The sequence below is a fragment of the Andrographis paniculata genome, unplaced genomic scaffold, assembly GCF_009805555.1.
Source record: "Andrographis paniculata isolate CXL003 unplaced genomic scaffold, ASM980555v1 Contig89END, whole genome shotgun sequence".
NCBI classification, from domain to species: Eukaryota; Viridiplantae; Streptophyta; class Magnoliopsida; order Lamiales; family Acanthaceae; genus Andrographis; species Andrographis paniculata.
Window position 1 is genome coordinate 886,324 of NW_026137627.1, and position 24,754 is coordinate 911,077.

The 24,754-nt window shown below is 36.8% G+C and overlaps 4 protein-coding genes across 12 annotated transcripts; 2 read left to right on the forward strand and 2 right to left on the reverse strand.

Annotated features, from left to right (window-relative positions):
• The first annotated feature begins 8,700 nt into the window (after positions 1-8,700).
• Positions 8,701-12,996, forward strand: LOC127243054 (iron-sulfur protein required for NADH dehydrogenase, mitochondrial). The gene is made up of 8 exons (XM_051262904.1): positions 8,701-9,163; positions 9,253-9,388; positions 9,464-9,586; positions 11,188-11,285; positions 11,415-11,541; positions 11,661-11,746; positions 11,852-11,977; positions 12,668-12,996. The coding sequence occupies exons 1-8, from the start codon at positions 9,134-9,136 to the stop codon at positions 12,839-12,841; spliced, it is 900 nt and encodes a 299-aa protein (XP_051118861.1). The 5' UTR covers positions 8,701-9,133; the 3' UTR covers positions 12,842-12,996.
• A 152-nt stretch (positions 12,997-13,148) lies between these two features.
• LOC127243052 (fructokinase-1-like) lies at positions 13,149-14,928 on the forward strand. Its single transcript, XM_051262902.1, has 4 exons — positions 13,149-13,496; positions 13,716-13,966; positions 14,053-14,344; positions 14,422-14,928. Exons 1-4 carry the CDS (start codon positions 13,149-13,151, stop codon positions 14,926-14,928), a joined length of 1,398 nt encoding a protein of 465 aa, XP_051118859.1.
• Positions 14,929-16,054: 1,126 nt separating this feature from the next.
• On the reverse strand, positions 16,055-22,766 carry LOC127243051 (pentatricopeptide repeat-containing protein At3g22470, mitochondrial-like). 9 transcript variants are annotated; one of them, XM_051262896.1, is made up of 7 exons: positions 22,612-22,766; positions 22,182-22,290; positions 22,020-22,064; positions 20,983-21,170; positions 20,161-20,352; positions 19,950-20,061; positions 16,055-17,927 (listed from the first exon to the last, which is right to left on the reverse strand). In XM_051262896.1, the coding sequence occupies exons 6-7, from the start codon at positions 19,973-19,975 to the stop codon at positions 16,055-16,057; spliced, it is 1,899 nt and encodes a 632-aa protein (XP_051118853.1). In that variant the 5' UTR covers positions 19,976-20,061; positions 20,161-20,352; positions 20,983-21,170; positions 22,020-22,064; positions 22,182-22,290; positions 22,612-22,766. The 9 variants fall into 9 exon arrangements, with proteins under 9 accessions (XP_051118853.1, XP_051118856.1, XP_051118854.1 ...); XM_051262899.1 differs by having other exon boundaries at positions 20,161-20,245; positions 20,983-21,055; positions 21,134-21,170; positions 22,020-22,290; XM_051262897.1 differs by having other exon boundaries at positions 20,983-21,055; positions 21,134-21,170; positions 22,020-22,290.
• Positions 22,767-22,882: 116 nt separating this feature from the next.
• LOC127243053 (histone H1-like) lies at positions 22,883-24,099 on the reverse strand. The gene is made up of 2 exons (XM_051262903.1): positions 23,780-24,099; positions 22,883-23,702 (listed from the first exon to the last, which is right to left on the reverse strand). The coding sequence occupies exons 1-2, from the start codon at positions 23,975-23,977 to the stop codon at positions 22,995-22,997; spliced, it is 906 nt and encodes a 301-aa protein (XP_051118860.1). The 5' UTR covers positions 23,978-24,099; the 3' UTR covers positions 22,883-22,994.
• Positions 24,100-24,754: the final 655 nt, after the last annotated feature.

Below are 24,754 nucleotides of genomic sequence, written 5' to 3' on the forward strand. Positions count from 1 at the left end.
TGATTACCGTAGGACATCGTCCCTTCATCAATCGCACCCTTTCTATAAACTGTGAAGCAGTTTCTTCTGGATACTGTCGCAATTCAAGTAAATCAGTTAAAGAAACAACTGGTAAAGGATTAAAAAATCTAGCGTGAAATGCCATCTCCAGTCCTTCCCATGTCTGAATTTGTGCTGGAGGCAAACTTACAAACCACGAAAACGCCGTTCTAGTAAGAGATAAACCAAACAGCTGTAACTTATAAAAAGGGTTATTGCCAACTTCTCCTAATTGTGCTGTGAACCGACCAACATGTTCTATGGTGGAAGATCCGTCCTCCCCTGAGAATGCATGAAAGTCGGGTGGTCGAAAATTCCTTGGGAGAGGGTGTTCATGAATGATCCTTTCTGGGAAAGGTCTTTGATATGCAGGGCGGTTAGCCATCTGAGGAGTTAATCCATACTGATCCCTTAATATATGTGCAATCTCATCAGGATCTACATGAAAGCGTTGATGATCAGGAACCTGGAACGGATCCTGCACAGGAATATGAATCGGATCATGTAAATATCCTTCAGGCCTGTCCTCCCTTGTATTGTTCGGCTGCGAACTGGTAACCCTTGGTCCCAGTGGAACATTGTTGGGAAAAGTCAAAGGAGTTTTTCCCCGATCCATTCGGTTGGGATTTGTGGCACTTGGGAATGTACTATCCACGAATGATGGCCCTGCGAAATTTGCCTGTGGTCTGGACGGTGACACTCCTGGTGGTGTTTGAGTGGGTTGAAGACTAACCCTTGACAATGCTTGATCTATCATGTTCTGCAACTGACTCTGTTGCTCACGCAACATGTTCGTTTGTTGCTCACGCAACATATTCTGCATAATCAAGGTATGCTGGTTGTTCATTTGTTGAACATAAGACCACCAATCAGTTGGTGGTTGTGGGATTTCCCCGGCATTTGGCACAATGGGTGGTGGAACGGATTCTCCCACCGGTGTCGAAGATGCTTGCGGTTGTGACCCTGCCATATGGACCCTTCCGATGATTCGGCCGGATCTAAGACGTATGAAATTATCGCCGGAATTGGAATGAGCAATTTTGTCTTGCTCCCACTGTGGTCGCCAATTTGTTGATGTATTTTTTCAACAAAAATAAAGTAAAATTCAAAGATATAGAAAATATCCTTAAACTTGATTAATTAGTGCCTGAGATTAGGAATCTCTAAACACTGTATGGTACAGAAAATAAACTGGAAAATAAAAGACTGAAATTTAAAGTGGTGATCCCCAAATCTGACTTTGCTTTGTTGAAGTTGATTGAAGATGCCTTGCCAAATGATGATCCAAATCCTTAAATATTCCCTGGGAAACCGTACTGAAAACCGTCACCCGAACGGTTACAACGTCTCCTTCTCAACCGTCTTCCAACCTTTCTTATGCTGACACGTGTCCCCAGCAGACCAAAAATCCCTATATTTCACTCCTTGAGCCAACTACAGACCTTCCGCTCTTTTGGCCCGACTTCGTCCTTCGTCCGACCTACTTCTTCGCCCGACCCCACTTGGGCCGACCTCCATATCAACCGCCCCCTATATTTGATCAAAGGCCTCCGTGTTTGTCCGACTCCTCCTTCTATCCGACCTACAGTTTACCCGACCTGCGGATATCCCATCTCAACGACTTTCTGTCTCGAGGATCTCCCGACTTGAAAACCTTCCGACTTGAGGTCTTTCCGTCTTGCGGACCTCCCGACCTGAAGACCTTCCGACTTGAGGTCTTTCCGTCTTGCGGACCTCCCGACCTGAAGACCTTCCGACTTGAGGTCTTTCATCTTGAGGGCCTCCCGACCTGAAGACCTTCCGACTTGAGGTCTTCCCGTCTGGCGGACCTCCCGACCTGAAAACCTTCCGACCTGAGGTCTTTCCGTCCTGAGGACCTACCGACCTGAGGTCCTTCCGTCCTGTATTTTCCTTAGAAATAAATAAATAAATTTATTTTCCTTGATTTCCTCACGGTGTCCTTCAGCCAGTTCAATCAACCCTATTGTCAGGCCCATTCTTCTTTTTACCTTGGGCTTTTAACCTAATTCTAAATTTCGTACGTAACAATTGTATTTTCATATTCGATTATGGAAAGTATTGATTACGCTTGATATTAGGAGATATTGTAACTATTTATCTATTCATTATACTTTAAATCTTTCTATAAAATAGGACTGTATGGATTCAATATCGATATGATGAAATATACAATTCCTTTTTTCTACGATCAGGATTCCTTTTTGCTAGTCGACATCCTCTTACTGCTTGTTTGACGTATGATAATTTTTCCCCTGCGTATCGAACTTTCCTTGCAGCAGTATCTAGCAACCCGGAACCTACAAGCTTCAAAGAAGCTGTAAAACATGTGGAGTGGAGGCAAGCTATGGCCGAAGAACTCTCAGCTCTTGCCGAAAATAGGACTTTGAGTATTACGACACTTCCTCCTGGAAAGCATGTTGTAGGGAGTCGATGGATATTTAAAACCAAGTTCAATGCCGATGGAACTATTGAACGGCATAAAGCTCGGCTTGTGGCTCAGGGGTTTACTCAGCAGTTTGGGGTAGATTACAAGGAGACATTCGCCCCTGTTGCGAAGATGACAACGGTACGTGTTCTTTTATCAGTTGCAATTAATTATGGCTGGTCGTTGTCACAGATGGACGTAAAAAATGCCTTCTTACGTGGGCAACTTGAGGAGGAGGTGTATATGAGACTTCCGCCTGGACATCCTCAAGCTCAGAATCCTGAGTTGATATGTAAATTGCACAAGTCAATCTATGGTTTGAAACAGAGTCTCCGTGCTTGGCATGCTCAGTTGAGTTCAGCACTTGAGAATCTTGGTTTTACTCAGAGCTCGGCGGATTCTTCTTTGTATGTTCGTCGACGATTAAAAGAAACATTGGTGGTTCTTATTTATGTCGATGATCTGATTGTCACTGGCAGCCATACAGAGTCCATTTCCGATTTGAAGTGTAAGCTTCAAGCTCGATTTCCTGTTAAGGATCTTGGGCAGTTGAAGTATTTTCTTGGAATAGAAATGGCCTCTTCGTCCAATGGGTTATTTTTAAATCAGCGTAAATATATTATTGATTTGCTTCGTGATGCTGACCTGGTTGATGCTAAACCGGCACCTACATCATTAGACAACAAACTAAAGTTACAGTCTGTTGGCAAACTGCTTCCTTCTCCAAGCATGTATCAAAAACTTGTGGGAAAGTTGATTTATCTGACTATTACTAGACCATATATTGCATTTCCTGTGAGTTTAGTGAGTCAGCATATGCATGCACCTACTGATTATCATTTACAGCTTGTTAAACGGATCCTCCGTTACTTGAAAGGTTCAATCGGTCGTGGTCTTCTGATGACTAATAATGGTCACACTAATATCTTTGACTATACTGATTCTGACTGGGCAGGCAATACTTTGGATCGTCGGTCAACTACGGGATATTGTGTGTTTATTGGGGGTAATTTGGTGTCCTGGAAGAGCAAAAAACAACATGTTGTTGCTCGGTCTAGTGCAGAAGCAGAATATCGGGCTATGGCTTCTGCTGCATGTGAGCTTATATGGCTTAAATCTCTCCTTATTGATCTTGGTTGTACCTTTACTACTCCTATTGCTTTATTTTGTGATAATCAAGCAGCGATGCATATTGCTGCTAATCCCGTATTTCACGAAAGAACAAAGCATATCGAGGTCGACTGCCACTGTATTCGACAACAAGTTTAATCTAAAATTATTGTTACTTGTTATGTTCGAAGTTCGGAACAACTTGCTGATGTTTTCACCAAAATGCTTCCCACAACACAGTTTCTTCGTTTACTTAGCAAGCTCGGCTCCATCAATCTGCTGGATCCAGCTTGAGGGGGTGTGTTGGAATGTATATTGGTAAATATTGTATTTCCATATTCGGTTATGGAAAGTATTGATTACGCTTGATATTAGGAGAAATTGTAACTATTTATTTATTCATTATACTTTAAATCTTTGTATTGATTACGCTTGATATTAGGAGAGATTGTAGCTATTTATTTATTCATTATACTTTAAATCTTTCTATAAAATAGGACTGTATGTATCCAATTTCGATATGATGAAATATACAATTCTTTTTTTCTACAAATCCCAACATTACATTTAACGTCGGATACTTAACAGGTTCCCATCGTCATTGAAAAAAAAAATAATAATGAAATTTCGGAAACACAACAAATTTAAAAAAATATATATATATATTGTTGTTGTTGTTAGTATAATTTTAACAATTATTGCGAATTGAAATTCAGATTTATTGCTATATTTAGTTGGTTAAAAATATATATGTACATAAATGATTATTGGATTTGGATAAGTAATTTAATTAAATCCAAAGTAATAAAGCTTTAATTGCCTTCCAAGTGCCTGTTATCATTCACATTTGAAAGACAGCTAAGAAAAGTGGTTAATTAATTATTTAGAAATGAAATAAAGTGTAGCAATTAAATAAAAGTTAAATCACAATTATTTAATCTTGGTTGATTTTGGCATGGAATTTAAGAAATATTGATATTATATCGATAGTGGATAAAAAAAATAAAGGTAAAAGACCTTTTTGCCTTTGTGAGTGTGTTATTGTAAAAAGTAGTGGCAATTGTGTAATAATAATGAAAAAATAATGATAGTTTTATAGTGATATAATTATTTATGGAAATGAGACTATTGTTTTAAAACGAACAAAATAGTAAACAAGACTATTGTATTGAGACGGATAGATTATAAATAAATAAATAATAATAATAATAATAATAATAATAATAATAATAATTTGGCATTGAATTAGATTGATTAGAAGATTTTCTTGACGTGGTGGCACGTGCGTTGATGATTGTGCCATTTCTTGAAAATTTTATGAGTTTGTTCTTTTAAAGTCGATTTGATATTATACTACTATTACTTTAATATATATATATATATATTTCTATAAATTAAATAGTATTATTATAAAAAAATTAATTCTCAATCAATCTTAGAATTAAAATGCATTAAAAATTACAATATATATAATATACATACTATTTATTCATAACAAATATATTATTTTTATATTATCAACACACTTTTATATATATATATATAATATAAAAAAGTACAATCATTAAAAAGAAATGTGAAAATACATATTATGCTTTTTAATTATTCTAAACTTTTATCAAAATATTTTTTTGGATTTTTCCCCTAGAAATTATTGATGTTCTTTGTATCCTTAAGGGCATATTTAAGATTGATTAATTTAGAAATTTGTAGACTGAGTTTGTTTGTTTTTTTTTTTTTTTAATATTTAATAATAATAATAATAAAAAGTATTAGTGATTTTTATAAAATGTCACATCAAATTATAATTTAATTAAAAAATTTAAATAAATATTTTATTTCAACTCAATTTCAAATGACAGTAAAACAAATAGTAAATAGTCATTATACAAATTTGATCAATTTAATTGTTTTTATATTTAATTAAGAAAGTAAAATTTGTATGGATTAATGAGCAGCAAAGTTGCACCACCGGCCCCTACTTGATAGGGAATTCCTTTAATGAGACTTGACGCCTTTTTTAATAACTAAAATTTTGTTTGTTTAGTGTTCTGGTTTCATGTTATATTTATATATATATACAGAGGGAATATTGCAAAATATATCCTACACGTATATCTCATTATTACTTTTGTCTTGTATTTATCTTGCTGGCAAAATATATCTCACATATTTGCAAAAGTCGCTATTTCTATCATTTGGCCGCGCGTGATTGCGCGAAAGGGCGCGTGGTGTGAATTTCACGCGCGGGCAAATGACATAAATAGCTACTTTTGTAAACATGTGGGATATATTTTGCTAGGGAGATAAATACAGAACAAAATTGATAATAAGGTATAAGTGTGAGATATTTTTTGCAATATATTAATTATGTAAATTATAAAAAATTAGGTACTTTTATAAAATAAATACACCTTCCGTCAACCGTCAATCTATCTATTTTGTCATTTTAATCTGTCTATCGCAAATGTATCTATTTTTTATTTTTTTTAGTAAATGTATCTTCCATTAAAATATAAAATTACTCCACCTTTTATATAATATTACACAAATGTCATCAAATAACACCATTTAATACCATAAATTTTAAGGGGTATAATAGTCTTTATGTATATCAATTGTTCAACGTATCAATATAATATTAATATACTAAAATTTACGTGCAAAAAGTAAACGGATAAATAGGTGGTGGACGGAGGAAATATTATATATATTGATAATTATGTAGGAAAAAATTATCCCTCCTGCGAGAGTGATGAACTCTTTTGTTAGGGACACATTTTTTTAGGTAATGTACATTAGTAAGTTATTAATAATAAATTATGATATTAGTTTATTATTTTTTATGTGAATAATATTATTGGTATTTTTAAAAATTTTAAGATTATATATCGAAAAAATATATGCAATATGGATATCATTTTGTAAATAATAATTTTTTATATAATACAAATAAATAAATAAATATTTATCATTACCATAAATTAGTTTTATAAAAAATGAGAAGTTTTAAATATAAATAAAAAAAATTATGTTAATTGAGAAGAGATATAGAAATAAAAGGGTTTTTGAGTAGATCCTGCGCGTAAGATGTTAGAAATTTAATTAAATTAATTTATATTTGTTAAGTATGTTAAAATTGATAAAATTACCAAAATAAAAAGAGATATCTTTTGTGGAACATACAAAAAAGGAAAAAGGATCAGGACGGAGGGAGTAGTACATTGGAAGAACAAACTTAAAGTTGATTTATATTTCAAATAATTTTTTTATACTATTCAATTTTTATAATTTCCAGAAACTATGGTCTATTACTGTATAAACGAAAATTTAAGTAAAATATAATTAGTAACCAGTTAAGAAAAATATATTAGTAAACATAATTATATTAAGAGTAAGAAAATTATAAATTATGAAATTTAAAATATTGTGTATAATCATATTTAAGAAAAAAAAATTATGTGAGAGAGACAAAAAAAAATAAAAATATATGGACAAATTATGTTGAACGAATTGAGTATTTCACTGCATTTTGTATGTATAAATGATAATAAAATTATAAATAAAAATATAATAAAAAATAACAAGTGATTGTTATGTTTGATAAATTAGATAACTCAGTTTAAAATATAACTGAAAAATGCAATAATGTGAATAAATATATTTGGAATAAATTATTTAAGTTAAACTGTTTTTTTAGTCCGTAACTGGATCTCTTATTATTTTAGTCCCGTAAGTGAAGCCTGTCGCAAACTAGTCTCATAAGTGAAAAATTTTCGCTGTTTTAGTCCTCCGGCGCCGGAGACGCCCGCGTGGCTCGCCGGAGGTGACGTGTGGCGGACACGTGGATTTTTTTTAAATTTTTTTTTTTAATTATACCAAATTAAAAAAATTAAAAAATACAAATAAAATTAAAAATAAGTTTTAAAAAAAAATTAAAAAATGAAAAAAAAAAATCCACATGTCCGCCTGGTGTCGCTGACTTGGCGGGACACCTGGCGGACACGTCACCTCCGGCGAGCCACGTGGGCGTCTCCGGCGCCGAATGACTAAAACAACGAAAACTTTTTACTTATGGGACTAATTTACGACATGCTCCACTTACGAGATTAAAATGATAAGAATCCAATTACAGGATTAAACAAAAAATGTTTATCCAATGATTTATTACACTTTAGTCGAGGGAAAAAGAGAGTGAATGAACTAGGAGACGAAGATCAGGTAAGTGAGAATTTTGGCAGAGGGGAAATTTTTGTTCAAATATGGTTTGTTTAGTTGATAATTTTTAATTTTTTAATTTTTGTTCCATTTTTAATTAAAATAATAATAATACTTTATTTTTAAATTATGATTCTTTTATTCAAACAGACAATATAAGTCAAAAACTTTCAATGTATCCATCTCTATTTATCTATACCAAGTACATGTAAAAATATACTAGTCTCCGTCCCAAACAAGGTACAATATTTGCTTTTGGCACGAGTTTTTAGATAAGTAGTATTAAATAGGATAATTTAGAAATGAGGTGATGTGATGGAAAGAGAAATATATATTTTATTTTTTTATTTGGACGATGTAAGGGGATAAAGTGTGAGGTAGAGATTAAGTATAATTAATTATTTTATATTTTGAAAATATTGTTGGATGTTTGAGACATACCAAAAAGAGATTAAAGAGATTAAGTATATATATTTTATTTCATCACATCACTCAAATAAAAAAAAAAAATATGTATTTCTCTCTCCAATTACATTATCTAATATTCAAATGATCATATTTAGTATTATTCTCGTGTCGAACTCAAATATTACGCAGTATTTGGGACAAATAGAGTAGTATATAATTTTAGTTTACAAATATATCAATTTTCTTTTTCGTTAGTCAATTAAATCTACCATTTTACTATTTTGATAAAATCAAATATTTTAACTATTATTTTTCGTTCAATAATTATGCAAGTCAGCTACTTTACATTTAAAATATCGCATTAATATATATTTATAAAGACATCAAACAACTATTTTAATTTAAATTTAAAACTAAAATCTTGAATCAAAATCTTACGGCTTAAATGCTTAATGCAACCAACATAAAATGAAATAAAATAATTAGATTTACAGACGACATTCATGGCAGAGTTAGAGCTAAGGTCTTTTCATCGATGATGATGATGATGGCGACGCTGAATTCCCAGCTCCTAACTGCTCGCACTCAAAGCCCCCAATTTATTGCTCTCTTCCTCTCTTCATTTCCATCGTCAATTGAATCGCTAACCCTAGCTAGGCAGGGAGGCCCACTAACAGGAATTCAATTCGATTCGATTCGATCTGATCCTCAACGGGCTATGGCACCAGATTCTTCTCTCTCAAATCGTGGGCCTGGATATGCAATCGAATCGAAAATCCATTTTCCCAAAGCCCCCAAACCAAACTCCCTCCTCACTTCCTCCTTCCGCTGCTCAATTTGGGGATTACGTTTTTCGATTCGATTGGGGAAGTTAGGGTTTAGGTTCGAGGCGGAGGAATTTAGCCGGATTCCATGAAGAACACGATTCGATTACATTTGGCGGTAAGTGATGCTATCCTAACCTCGATTAAACCTACAATTTCGAGATCCAATTTGTTGAATTCGGTGGTGGTTATGAAATTTTCTTCAAGCTCGGAGGCCGGAGGGGTTTGGCTGTGCAGAGTGGTAAGGGAACCAATCCGAAGCAGAATCTAAAGATTGAAGGGATTAAGGATATCGTGGCCGTCGCTTCCGGCAAAGGCGGCGTCGGCAAGTCAACCACTGCAGGTATTGATGGTGTCGTCGTCTTCGTCGTCTCTAAGAACTGTGATTCAAAGATTTTTGTTATTGTTGTTGTTGTAGTGAATCTCGCAGTTTCACTGGCGAATACGTTGGGGCTTAGGGTAGGCCTGCTGGACGCGGATGTCTACGGACCGTCCATTACTATGATGATGAAACTCCATGGAAAGCCTCAATTGACTGAAGGTGTGTTCCGCCATTGTCATCTTCTCCAATTTTTCTTACGCTTTCTGTACTTAACAGCATTTTGGATTTTTCTGAAGTTAGAGAGCTTGTAGTGTATAAGTTGATTATGATATTTGCACATGGTTCAACATTTCTTACATGCAGTTAAACGCATTTTTTTGGGGGTCAGATATGATGTTTTATGAAATGAAATTGTTGATTTTAGAGGGAATTTTGAGGGAAGAAACCGAAAAGAAAAGAAGCCATAGTTCGAAAGATGTTTTATATGGTTCATTGTAGTTCTTATGCCGTGCAAGATAATAAATTCCCTTCTCCACATTTTTACTTCTTAACAGTCTTCCTTATAGCTGTCAATAGTGTGCTAATAGTGGTGCAGCAGAACGGAGACCTTTAAGCAACAGTGGCGTAGTGGCTTTTAGTGGTGCGGAGTGGAGCGCCTTTAAATTGAATAATATTCCCGGCCCCTTTGGAATTTTGTAGTAGATTAAGAAATAATAGTATTTTATTAGCTAATGGAAATGTGTAAGAGGTTTTTAACATTTTTGTTAATGTGTAATGATATGTTTGAAATTTAGGTAAAAGTTAAGGATATTTTGGTATTGGTTAATGCTAACTTTTACTAAAATAGGAAATTGATACTTTGGACTGGGACAAACGAAAATTGTAGAAAGGATATTTTGAGTCAGGACAGAGGGAGTATATTATGATCTTTATTATAAGTAGATTTATATTTTATAATATAATATTATATTTGTTAAATGTAGATTTTATAGTATTTCATTGTGAAATGTGACGAACATACAATTGAAGAAATGATTGAAAACAAAGATGGTGAAGAAAATATTCACATGAGAGTAGGAGTGAGGGTGTTGAAAATGAAGAAGAAAATCTATTTATTAGATTGAGCATAATTAACTTAATTGTTTACTTATCAAATTAGTTTGTGATCTAATTATTTTTTCTTATAAAACTATCTATGAATTAGGATTCTATTATTCTGTTATAGCATATCGCTATCTGAAATTGACAACTAAGGTCTTTCAACACAAATTTGAAATAAATTTTGGTTTGTTTGGATGTAGTTTGAAAGTTAATTAGAATGGGACGTTAGATTTTAGTTTTTGTTTAAATGGTATTTTCATACGATGTTTTGTGAGAGAAAATAGTATATTTTTATTGAAAATTGTGCAGAATGAAAGCGCTGGGATAAATTTTTGTAGTTTTAGTTAATTTGGTGGAGTGAATGTACTAGATGGATCCGCGCCTGAATGTCCTATTATTTTTAGTTGGACTACATTTATTTATTTCTTCAATTCGGACATTTATTCATCTCTCAAAAGAATTGTCCTAGGAATTTTGGTGAGCTTTAGTGATTATCTTTTTGGATTTTTTGTTTAAATAATGGGTTGAATGTGATGATTTATGAGAAAAAAACAATGTATTTTTTTTTTCCCGGAATCATAAAATCTTGGAATAAAGAGAGAGCCCTTTGGGAATTTTGGCGAGCTTTTGTGATTATCTTTTCGGATTTTTTGTTTGAACAATGGGTTGAATGCGATGATTTCTTTGAATATTGAGAATCATGTGTGGCTTCTTTGCAGCTAGGAAAATGACTCCTATCGAAAGCTACGGGGTCAAATGCATGTCAATGGGATCTCTCATTCCGGAAGGGGAGGCGATCGTCTGGCGAGGTCCAATGGCAAGTTTATGTTGTTTGTCCGATTCCTATCTTCCTGTTCTATGTTATTGGTGGAGTTTTTGTAAGAATATCATGGTATTGTTTTAAAGAATTATTAACCGAGTCGATGATGCTTTCATGTCCTTTCAGGTCATGAAAGCACTTGAACAGATGACAAGAGGAGTTAATTGGGGAAACGTAGATATTCTCGTCGTGGATATGCCACCTGGCACCGGCGACGCTCAGATTTCCATCTCCCAGAGATTGCAACTATCAGGTGTGTTGTTGTTCTGTCCTAATTCGGCCGATACTTTTCTAAGGATTCCAGACAAGAAAGGCGCTTATGTTTCTTGCAAAGAAATGACAACCTAAATAATACGAAGCATTTTTGGACAGGCGCGTTGATTGTCTCGACCCCTCAAGATGTTGCATTGATGGATGCTCGTAGAGGCGTTGGAATGTTCTCGCAGGTGCATGTCCCGGTACGTACATTTCTTGAAGTGTATGCGCTTGCTTACATACATATTCATCTCCAAACATTCAGTCGACTGTAATAAAATCCGGACAGTGTAATTGATGTCTCGCAGATTCTAGGAATCCTGGAGAACATGAGTTACTTCAAATGTCCTAACTGTTCGGAGCCGTATTATATCTTTGGAAAAGGCGGAGCTCAGAAGACTGCCCAAGAAATGGGCATGAAGTTTCTTGGAGAGGTACTATTGATCCCAAAACATTGTAGGGTGTGTTTGTTTGGGGATTTGAATTTTAAATTGGGATTTGAATGGTAAAATTTTGAATTAGAATAGTTGTATGATGTAATATTTTAAATGTAAAATTAAGTTTTAGTATAATATAAAAATGAAAAATAAATGTTTAATCTCAGAGAAAAAAACAATTGATAAATAGTAAATTTTGGGGAAAATTCCCCAAACAAAAACACCCTATGTTAGAGTTAATCAATACAGGGCTAATATGTTGATTAGTCCTAGTCAGCAGCATATGATAGGTGCTATAGGAATATACAATTTATACTGAAATCGATGATAGTATATATTATACGTAATATTGTTATATATATATATATATATATATGTCAGTTCATATGCAGCATTGGTATTATATTAACATGCATACTATTAGTAACATTGCATCTAAATATTATCTTGTACATAAAATGTTTAAGTTCAAGAGACTTTGCTCCCATGTGGCGAAGAAAACCTACCTAAACTGATCTTTTATTTTCGAAAAGAAATTGAATCTAAACCATCATGTAAAAAAGATGATATTAATTTAGAACTAACCTGTGTATGGGATTGAACATGTTACTTTGTTGTCTTAACTTCAAGCATCTTCTATTCGACTTGTGAATGCACATGTTGAATCCGGCCATCCCATCATTGTAGGTACCATTAGAGACGGGGATCAGACATGGCGCCGATGAAGGCATCCCTATCGTGATATCAAGTCCCAATTCATTTGTCAGCCGAGCCTACAACGATTTAGCACGGAAAATCGTGACCAGACTCGAGGAACTCGGCAGAGAGGGAGAATTCTCAAGGCCTGAAATCAACCTTTAGATGCTACAGCTGATTTTGATGTTGATTATTCATTCGATCTTTATAATCTTTATAGTGTAATGATAGAAAGAAATATGAATTTGTGGAGGGAGTGTGTGTACTTTGAGAAATTTTGAAATCCAGATTCAGAAATGGAAATTATTTATGCTGTTTCAGTTTTCAATTCAATTCGTGGATCATCGTTCGTTAAGAATCCTTCAAAAAGGGGAGAGGAAGGAAACGCTACTAACCTTTTTTCTGGCGGTCCTGGTTGCTTTTTCCTCTTCGAATTTCTGTCTTTCGATCCAATCGCCGCCGGAATTTCTGAATGCAGACGCAAGCAGGTTTCGCCGTCCGCTTTAATTTTGCTTGCCTTACTCCACACGCTAACCGGCGCCGAAACCCTAGAATTTCTTCGTATGTCGCCGGAAGGAATTTCCGCTGTACTTCGGCTTTGAAATGTCAGGGGATTGGACAGCGACTGAGCTATGGAAATGGAGCGGCGGCGGAGGAGGAGGAGGAGAGGATTAAATCGGTCGGAGAGAAGGATGTCGACGTGGCTACGGTCGGAAACCTCTGCGTAGACATTGTGCTCAATGTTCCGAAGCTTCCGCCGAAAGCCATGGCTGAACGGAAAGCTTACATGGAAGAATTGGCGAAGTCTTCTCCTGATAAGGTTTGCGTATATCTATCTCCATTTCTATTACTTGCTTTTCTCCAACTCTTAGATTTTGTTCGAATCTCAAGCACTGCGATGGAAACCGTCACAAGTCAGAGGTACATCTGCCATTGGAACGAAACTCGAAACTGTCAATTTTGTAGATGAGATCGAGACCAGAAACATGAAATATTTTTTTTAAAAGAAGAGGGAAAAAACTTAACTGATTCCTTGCAGGAATTCTGGGAAGCAGGCGGTAACTGCAACGTCGCCATAGCAGCAGCTAGGTTAGGGCTTAATCTGGTGACAATCGGCCACGTCGGCGACGAGATCTACGGCCGATTCCTCTTGGATGTACTTCGCGACGAAGGAATCGCCATGGCTGAAATGGACGATCCAAATGCAGTCGACGAAACTTCATCGACACAATACGAGACGCTTCTGTGCTGGGTGTTGGTCGATCCTCAGCAAAGGCATGGCTTCTGCAGGTACGATGGATGATCCAATGCTGAAACTAGGGATTTGGTTTAGCCTCCATTTGACTGATATTCGCAGCTCTCCGCTTCTTCTTCAGCCGCGCAGATTTCAGCAACTCCCCTGCATTCTGGTGGATGCAGACGCTCTCCGAGGAGACGAAGAAGGCTATAAGGAGGTCGAAGATCCTCTTCTGCAACGGCTACGGATTCGACGAGCTTTCCCCGCGCCTACTCACGTCTGTTTTAGATTGCGCCATTGAAGAGGGAACAGCAATCTTCTTCGACCCCGGACCACGAGGGAAGTCTTTGATCAACGGCAGTGCCGACGAGCAAATCGCCTTCGACCGGTACTTGAGGATGAGCGATGTCCTTCTGTTAACTTCTGAAGAGGTATGAACTTACAGTAGTTCTTGATTTTCATCCACACAGTTGATTGAGCTATGATCTGTATCGGTATTGTACGCCAGGCGGAGCAGCTGACGGGTATAGAAGACCCGATACTCGCCGCAAAAGAGCTCCTCCGGGAAGGGACACGAACGGAGTGGGTGATCATAAAAATGGGGTCGCGGGGGTCGATTCTCGTCGCCCCCACGAGTATATCCTGCGCCCCGGCGTTCAACGTGGACGTCATCGACACTGTCGGCTGCGGAGACAGTTTCGTGGCCGCTGTTGCATTCGGTTATATACACGAAATGCCGTCCGTCTCTACACTAACAATTGCCAATGCAGTGGGCGCCGCAACTGCCTTAGGTTGCGGGGCCGGGAGAAACGTCGCAAATCTGAAGCGGGTCGTGGAACTTCTAGGAGAGTCGAGCCTAAACGAAGACGACGGATTTTGGGAGCCACTGCTAAAGAAGCATCCGGAGAATGAAATCACACTGCTCACACAAAATTCTTTGAAGAAATCGTCATGCGAAATTCTAACCGTGCTAGAACCCGTAAGGGCCGAGGATGTCGGGACCTGCAACGAATAAATCTGAGGTAAAAAATCCTTTGTTAGAAACAGAACATTTCTTGTCATGTTCTTGCAAGATTGTTGGTCATTACAGTGAGAATCTATAAAAACCGAGACACCAAAAGTATTAGTATGAACACTAAACAAGATAAGATGAGATGAGCTTCAGCCATAAGATTAGCATAAAAAAAGAAATAAAAATGCAACCTTTACCTTAGTGGCAAGCAAAAGATATATACTTAACTTGAGATGGAGAATAAACACAATGTCAATATCTAATTAAATTCAATGTCAACCCTAAAAATATATTTGGAGAAATCAATTCAATAAAGTTGATAGATACTAACCCAAGTGGCAGCATGTGTTGATGGCAGGCTACAAAATTGCACATTTGTACAGTAGTTACAAAAAGATAGGCAAAGTACATTCTAATGAACAAAAACATAACATGCACTTTTATATCTTTTTGAAGGACTGACTTACAGGTAGATGTAAATATGAATGCTTCTTCTTGTCCCAATCTTGCATACAATGATGATATTCCATGAGAAGGGGTGGGGGAGGGGGGGTTTGAAAGTGGATTCCTTGTCATGTGAAAGAAAAAGAGAATCTATTACGTCGACTGTGTTTTCGGGTATAAAGAGAACCAAAACTCTGTGAGAAATAATACACACAATGCATCTTTTTGTCCTAAGTTCTTCCCGTCGTTGTGGGGAATGTTGTCTGGTGCGAAATCCATCTTTGGAAGTGATGATTTCGGACCAGGCTTCATTCCCCTCAACCTAGAAAGATGTTCTTGTCCAAGATCCTAGGACGGACTACCTTAAAGAAGCAGCTTATAGACACATCATCTAATATCGGGTAAGTTCATATTTTCTTGCTCGATCATTTTAAAGATGGTATATATATGCTAAAGATCAAGAAGACAAATTAATTTCTATTTCTACTGCAAATGTTTAATTCTTATTACCTGCATACCAATCACCTGTGCCGTTGAATTAGTAGCGTCCAGGGATAAGAACCACGGCAGATTCATCGACATTGTCAAATCCACCCGAGACGTATCTGAGCCATCGATCAGGAAAATGTTCGCTAGCGCAACAAAAACCACTTCGATGATTCATACATCACCATTTTGATTGAATCTATTTCTTAGCCCGGTTGGCAAAACTAGGGATCAAGTCAAGATATTTCGAATAGCTTTCATCTTTCGACAGTAAGTCCACCACTATACTTGCTGTATACGCATCAGGTAAGAAATTCCTCTTCGCCATTTCATCGAGAAGTTTAACCACTTTACCTGCATCATTATTATTGCAGAATCCTCGCATAAGAGTGTTGAAGATGACGACATCGGGAGCACAGCCTTTCGCTTCCATTTCAAGAAACAGATCGGTCGCCTTCTCCGGCTGCCCCTCCTTGCAAAACCCACCGATCATAATGGAATAGGTATAGCCATCCGGCGCCAATCCCATTTCTGGAAATTTTCTGAACAGATCACAGGCCAAGTCGAGCTTTCCTGCTTTGCACAATCCATTGAGTAAACAGTTGCAATGTAAATTATTCATTTTGTAGCCAGACTCCTCGAGATTTTTGAACAATTCCATGGCCTCATCGAGGCAATTGTTCTTGCTGAAACCATCAAATAATATACTGTATGTAGCAGAATCTGGCGAAACGTCGTGATCTTTCATCTTAGCGTAGAGATCTTCCGCGTCCTTAACTTTACCTCTTTGAAATAAACCATTCAACAGAGTGTTGAACGTAACGACCGTCGGCTCGTAACCCTTCTCGAGCATTTCTTTAAAGAAATCGGTAGCTTTTCCTAATTCTTTACACTTGCAATACCCATTAATCAACACGTTGTACGTTTCGACATCCCGTTCGTAACCCTTAGCCGCCATCGAAAGAAACAGCTCTCTTGCATCATCGATTCTTCCCTCCAAACAGTACCCGTCGATCAAAGTGTTGAATGAAATCGAATCGGGGTTCTCCCCCCGACAAATCATCAGCTCCAACAGCCCAACCGCCTCGTCGGTTCTCCCGTCTTTCCCGAGCGCATCCATCAATATATTAAACGTCACAACGTTCGGACGAATCCCTCGATCCACCATCCGAATAAACAGCTCCTTCCCCTGCTCCAACTCCCCTTTCCGACATAATCCATGGATCAACGCAGCGTATGCTACAACATCCGCCGATATACCCTTCCCCTCCATCTCTGCAAACAGCTCTTTCCCCTGTTCAATCAACCCTTCCTTACAAACACCATCTATAAGACATGAATAGTAAATCAAACTAGGGTTGAATCTCAAACAAGAGGCTATCTTCCTATTCTTCATTTCCTTATGCAACCTCAGAGCTACCTCAGCATTGCCACTTCTACATAATCCATTGATCAAAGTCCCCCAAGTTTTAACAGTAGGATTAAACCCCATTCGAGTTACCTTCCTCAACAATGCCACAGCTTCGCCTATTTTATCCTCCAAACACAGCCCCTTTATCAATGCAGTGAATGTAACAATGTTAGGCTCATAACCTCTCTTCAATATTTTACCCATAACTGCGAAACCTAAACCGACCTTCTTCAATTCGCTATAGCAATTAAGCAAAATGTTCATTCCGATGTAGTCGGTTGGGAGATCAGCCTCCGCCATACGATTGAACATTGTAATCAAATCACCGTACCTTTTGGACTTCGCAACCGCGCCTAAAAGCGAATTGAACGACGAAATCGGCGGTAGGTTTTGCATCCGGAGCATTTCGTCGAACTTTTCCAGAGCGTCATTTGCGTTGATTTCTGACTCTCTCCTCCGGAGCCTTCCTGGCCGACCTCGGATTTGAGCGGTAGGTTTCGATAGGTCGGAATCGCGTGGGTTTATGAACATCGTTGCAAGCTTTCCTCCATCTGAATTACCGGCGATAAGAGATGCAGCAGAAGGAGAATGCTTTCCTAACGTCCTTGAAACCATGGCTGGAGCACTCCAGAAATTGCACAGCACCTCCGTTGGCGGATGGCTGCAAAAGCGAGAATTCCAAAGTCCGACCGAAATCGAAATCAATAAGAATACAAAATCACTAAAAAGAAAAACCAGGAATTCGTTATAGTAGTAGTTGAGCATAAAAAGGTCTAACAAGCTTCAAATTTGGGCCAAAAAATACAGACGATGGGCTCTAAATTATAGGCCAACTTAGAGGCTAAGTTGTATTAACAAATTAAAATTCCCGCCGTTCCCAAGAAAATGTTCGTAACACAACAATTTAGATAAAGCATACTTCCTCCGTTTTAAATAAAAAGTTCCTTTGGAATTTTATTAGAGTAGAAAATACTTAAAGAATTTATGATATTTTTGTTCTTTATATAAAATATTGTAATTTAAATAAAAATTAAAAATAGTTATGTATTAATATATAATTATTTTTTAAAATAGAATAAATAATAAGTAACTAAAAAACATATTAATAAAAATAACTACTACATTCATCTGACTCTAAAAATCTCATTTATTTTTTGCATTTATTATTATATAAAAACATAGTATAAATCAATGAAAATGACAAAAATACTTATTAATAGTGTCTTATAATACTATTATAATAATATTAGTACAAAAAATTATACAAATATAGAAATATTTTTAATATTAAATATAATAACATAAAAGATAAATGAGACCCTTTGAGCCAGATTGAGAAAATATTATATAATTATAATTAAAATTTAAAAAATTATAAATTAAAATTAAAATATAATTATATTTTCTAAAAAAATAAATTAAATAAAAAAATAAACATTTTATATGGGACGAAAATATATAAATCTCAAATTCATTATACCTAACTAGATAGTCTTAGTTTACATGCTACTAAAGTTGGGACTTGAAAAGTAAATTGACTGCAAGGGAGTTGAATGAAAAAACATAGCAACATTAAACAATTTGTGAGAAATTGAAAGGCTAAATTGTGCAAAACTTGCATGTAGTTTTACGAAACTGCGTCAAATTTTTTATAATTTTAAAATTGTGTCAAATTCTATCGTAATTTTATAAACTCTGCATTTAACCCTCGGCGATCCTTATTTAATAGTATATTGCCTAAATACGCCCAAACTGCGAATAAATTTTAAAATTTCAATTTCTAACCACCTAAAATTAAAAATATATCACATTTAGGTCAAATACCTTAAATAAGGAAAGTCGAGGGATTAGAAGCAGAATTTATGAAATTACGAGAGAGTTTGTCGCAATTTCAAAAAATCAATTGTGAATTTTGTGCAATTTAGCCAAATTGAGAAGCACAAAATGAGATGGAGCAACAGCCGAGAAAGGATCAAGAAACCATTCACCCAAACTATATCTCTTATTCTTTTTTTCGCCGTCTTACATTTTCTTCCTTACTTTTCTAGATAGTTAGAAACAATATATAATTCAACAATTTCTAGCTAGCTATTCCAACTCTTCTTCGCTTTTTTCTTCAATCAATTTGAGTGATTTTCCTTCAAGTCATCGCATGCCACCCAATTTTAAATGAAGCTCGACCCCAGCTCGTGTATAGAGACAAACAAGTCAAGCTCAAGCTTGAATTTGTGTCTGACAAGCCAAACTCGAGCCACTATTTTAACTCGAATTTTTAACCAGTCGAGTCGGTATGATTAACAAATTTGAATCGAGCTTGAGCAATCAATACTCGAGCTCGCTCAAAATCATAATTGAATGTACAGGCCAACATACATATACCTTATTACACAGGTAACTATATACGATTCCTAATAAAAATATCTTTTTGTTCTTGCAAAATGTCTCACCAAACTATTATTTTGAATTAGAAATATTATAGTATCAAATATTTCATCCAATTTAAGTTTTTATTGTTCCCAAATCAATAAAAAAGCTACAAAGCAAAGCAGTCCCCCAGCAAATATGTTATTCAAGCAAAGGGTGTAAGAAATTTGAGGTTTTTCAATCCCAAAAATTTCGACATAAAGATCTGTTTAAAGCTTGGTATGCATAAAAGCATCTAAAGGGGATGCAAGAAACTTACAGCAGCATTACCGGAGGAGAAGGCATTATTGGTTCATGTCGGCAGAGACGTCACACAATCATCATCTCCTTGTGGATTTTGGCATCCAGATCCACAAATGTTAAAAAGAGTCCTGTTAGATCAAAGGAAACGAGAATTCAGTGTCGACCTGAGTAACAAGAATGAGGAAGTATGGAGAACTGTCTGAAAGAATACAAATATGAGAACTAACCTTAAAACAACTGAACATGGTAAGAACATTGGATAGAGGGAGAATGAGTCAATCCCGAGTAGATTTTTCAGTGCCGGAGAGTTTGCTGCAATTAAAAGGAGAAATTGCACGATTCTTACCAGTTAATGTTTTGAAATGAATCGGGAGGCAATCATTTATTTTAAGCTCATGTCGTCAACACGGCAGCTCACTCTGCAATAATAGTTCATGTTGAGAACATTTACAGAATCAAATAGCTCAAGGTGACGACAATGCGTAAATAAAAAAATAACAGATTGTGAAAATACACCAAGTTATGTGAAATTTAAAGCAAAAAGTAACTAATCGAGAATGATTTTGAACGGACAGGATAGCAGTCAACGAGCAAAGAAGCCGTCTAAACAGGTAGAATATTATTAAATTTGTGCGCGCATGAATCTAACTTACTAATGTCGCCACGAACATAAAATGGGATATTATTTCATGTTTAATTTATCATCAAGAAAATCAAGATGAAAAGAGTGAAAGCATTGGAGAAAGTTTTCAACCAGAATTCTGTTCTAGATCCTCCAGCGAGCATCATGCCACGTGGCGAGTTCACGAGTGTACTAAATATGGCAATCAAGAGCTTCACATGAAAACTATTTGGGCCAAACCACCAATGAGCTAAGACAGCATTAAAATAGAAATACAGACAGGAACACGTGTAATGAGCCATACCATATATAACAAAAACTCAGTCATTAAAACCAGAAATACTTCTCTAGATATTTCAGACACTGAAAAAATTGAACACTTCAAATTTATCCACCAATCAAGAAAGTTCTAAGCACAATTATTTACCGGGAAATTGAGTCTGCAATGGTTGAACGCCAAAACACCATCTAACTATCAAATTGTTATTTGCATCCGATGTCTGCGAGTCCATGACTCTCCTTCAGAATACGGGTATGTTATTGTTAAAATTATACGAATGATTAGTTGTCATGCAGACATTTGCTCCACCATTCATAAGGATTCTGCAAATTCCCCTGCAATAACATAAGTTCTTGCCATTTCATTCAGTGAATAACAAGTAACAAACTAGAAGGAACTGGAAACCGAAAGGGGAAAAAAAATGAATGTTGACAAGAATCTATGTTGTCAATATATATTTGCATACTTCATTTAGCTCTAAGTGAGACCAATTTTTTTTTGGTTTTTTTAAATGCAAAACTTCATATAACAACAAAAGCAAAATGAGTTTTTGCGGCAAGACAATCTGCCTAGAAGCAAGCAACCGTCATCACGTCATCTATTGCATCACATATGCTTTTACAGCATATAGCTCGCTTTGTACCTAAATACATGTCTCACTTTCCTTTTTAAGCTGTCGGAATTGTGCATTTATTATTCATGACAATAAGTATCCCGAAGTGTTTAACCAATATTACACTATCTCGACCAAATGAAGCATTTAATTTAATGCTTGAGAAGTATTTAGAAGTAAAAGGACCTATTGGAGATTTTGAGAGCAATGTTTAATAGATTTTGAGAGCAATGTTTAATTTTTTAAGCTTTTATGCATGCTCATCACTTCCCTATTTTCTTCATTTTTTTTCAATGAGCAACTGGTATTTGGAGATTTTGAGAGCATTGTTTAATTCTCAAGCTTTTATGCATGGTTATTACTTTCCTAGTTTCCTTAAATGTATCGATTTTAGTTGTCCAACATATATGTCAACTCTATTGTGCAAACTAAATATCCAAACAATCAATAATTACTTTGTTTTGGCACCATCTTAGATTACTATTTACTACGACTAAGCTCTAGCACATGCACATAATCACCTATCAGAGTAGTTAAAAACAAAGCATAGTTCAAATCCCAATTCTCTTACTTGGAATAGGAGTACGGCTTGCTAATGTGCCTTGGTAATCGGCATCTCATATCAGGCGCCAATGAGCACATTGAACAATCAGTGTCAGAGAGCACGACAACACAATTATCAGGGAAATCAAACAAGTATTTCAGTTTGGAGATTATCAACCTATAATAGTACCTTCCTTCCAATATCTCCTTCATGGTGTGTGTGTCTCTCTCGAGTTCGATATCATTTCAGAACTTATACAACATGAAGCTGCTTCCTCACCAGATTGGGGGAAGAAAACCTAACCCCACAAAGCTGAAAGTTAAACCTTAACTATCCAATGCATATTCAAAAACTAAAATGAACAATTAACACCAAACTTATCAGTCCATTACATAATTCCTCCAATAACCTAGCGATAAATATCTTCTCCTCTTCGAAGTAAACCCAAGAGTAGTATAGAGAATACAATATTAGTTGTGCAGGACATGTAACAATCTACAAATAGCTGATCAATGACAAGCAAACAAGTCCGAAGAATTCAACCAAAAGTAGGCAGATTTACCAGTGAAATTAGATGATATGCTGCACTTATGTACCGCATTGAATCTAGCATACATACCTCACTCCATAGCTCCATGCCTTTCTGCCTGCGAATGAAGAAGCATTCAACCGAGCCTTCCACCAGTCCCGAGCAAAACCCTAGCTGCACCATTACAAGCAACTAATCAGCTAAAGCACACAAGACGAGGAGAGAATCAAACGAAATGTTATGGTTAAACGGTTTAAGCTAAGAAGCATGTACTGCATCGAACCCATAAACAAGACACTGAATTTCAGGGAAAGGGAAGAATAATCAAGATTTTAAATTAATCAAAACAGGATAGGGAAGAAAAAAAAAAATCAACAATTTGATTCTTTCATGAGCGCAACAAGATCGCTATTACTAAATTTACAATAACATCCCCACAAACAAACATAGATGTTCAATTCTACCCTCCTGAATCACTTCTTCCCCCTCTTCGCCGCCGTCTTTTTCGCCGGAGACTTCGCCGTCTTTTGCTTCCCGGTCTTGGCAGGAGTCTTCTTCACAGGCGCCGCCTTCTTGGTTGCAGCTGGTTTCTTTGTCGCTGCCGCCGCCTTCCTTGTAGGAGTTGACCTTGTTGACGTCTTCGCGACCTTTGCAGGCGGTTTCTTCTCCGTCTTCGACCTTTCCGGAGCTTTTCTCTTTGGCGCAGGCTTTGCCTTCACCGGAGTCACAACCTTCGCCTTAGAAGCAGGCTTGGATTTGGCAGCTGGCTTGGCTTTCGGCGCTGCCTTCGGTTTTGCAGCTGCGACGGTCTTGGATTTCGCTGAAGTAGCCTTAGGCTTTGGCTTCGGCTTTGGCTTGGCCTTTGAGGCGGCTGGCTTCTTCTCTTTGGTAGCAACCGCCTTCGCCTTGGGCTTCGGCTTCGGCTTCGGCTTGGCTGCGGCGACCGTCTTCTTCACCGGCGCAGCAGCAGCCGCCGCCCTGGAAGGACGAGTAGGAGGCAGCTTGTATGAATTCTTAACCTTAGCGAGCTTTTCATTGGCAACCAGCTTCCTCAATTGAACTAACAAAAGCTTCTTGAAATTCGGCGGCAGATTCTTATGCTTATCTTCGATGAACTTCGCAATCGCGTATTGACTCGATCCAGTCCGTTCCTTCAGAGTCACGATCGCATCCTGAATCATCTGCATGCACACAAAACAATTCAGATCCAAATCCAACACAAACGACATTCAACCCAATCAATCAATCAATCGAATACCTCAAAGTATGGCGGGTGTGTCGGAGCACTACGCTTCTTCGGCGCAGGAACTTTCTTCGGCTTAGCTTCCTTGGACGCAGCAGCCTTCTTCGCCTTCCCCGATTTCGCCGGGGGATTATCTTCCTTCAGAGGCTCCTCGACTGCCGGCTCCACTTCCTCCGGCGCGGCAGGGACATTAGGCTCTTCTGTGGCAGCCATAGCCAAGCAACTTCACCAAAGCTAAAATTAGGGTTAGGGTTTTGGGAAATTGGGGAAATTGGAGAGAACAGATCTATGCACCGAAATGATGATGCCTTCGTCAGGTTAAGGGTGAGTGTGAAGCTAAAATTCGACGGATTTAAATAGTGAGCGTTCACAGCCAATTTCCGGTAGGTGAAATCTGATTGGTCGAGAGGTGAATGACGCGGATCGCCGCTGCAGCCAAATTTTGAATTTGGACCGTCCGATGGGATCTGATCTACGGCGCAGGCTTTTGATGAGTAGGATGGATAGGATAGGATTGTACATCAAGGTTGGCTATTTTGGTCACATAAAGTGTGTTTCTAAGCTTGATTTAATTAAAAATAACTTGAGCTACACGTGACTAATTTCCATGATTTTTTTTCCATTGTGTGCAAAATTTCGTAAGCTTTCTGTAGAGTATTTATTTGCATTTTGAGGATTAGTAATTTAGGAGATATTGCATTTTGATTACGAAGTGGTCAAGATATGACTTCTCATGGAGTGTTCAGTGGTTTTGGGACATTATCTGAAAATGCTCATAAAATTTTGGAAAAATTCAAATTGGACATGATACTAGGCTAGTTTATGAATCTATAGAGCCAAGTATCGTGAAATTCCGTCGAGATTTGGTCGGGGAAATATTGGTTTGAAGGAGGATGAAGATGAACACTTTTATGTTGACTTAAGTATAACAATGTGTTAGCTTAATAATCTTGTTTAAAAAAATAATGTAATAACAAAAAATTGGAATGT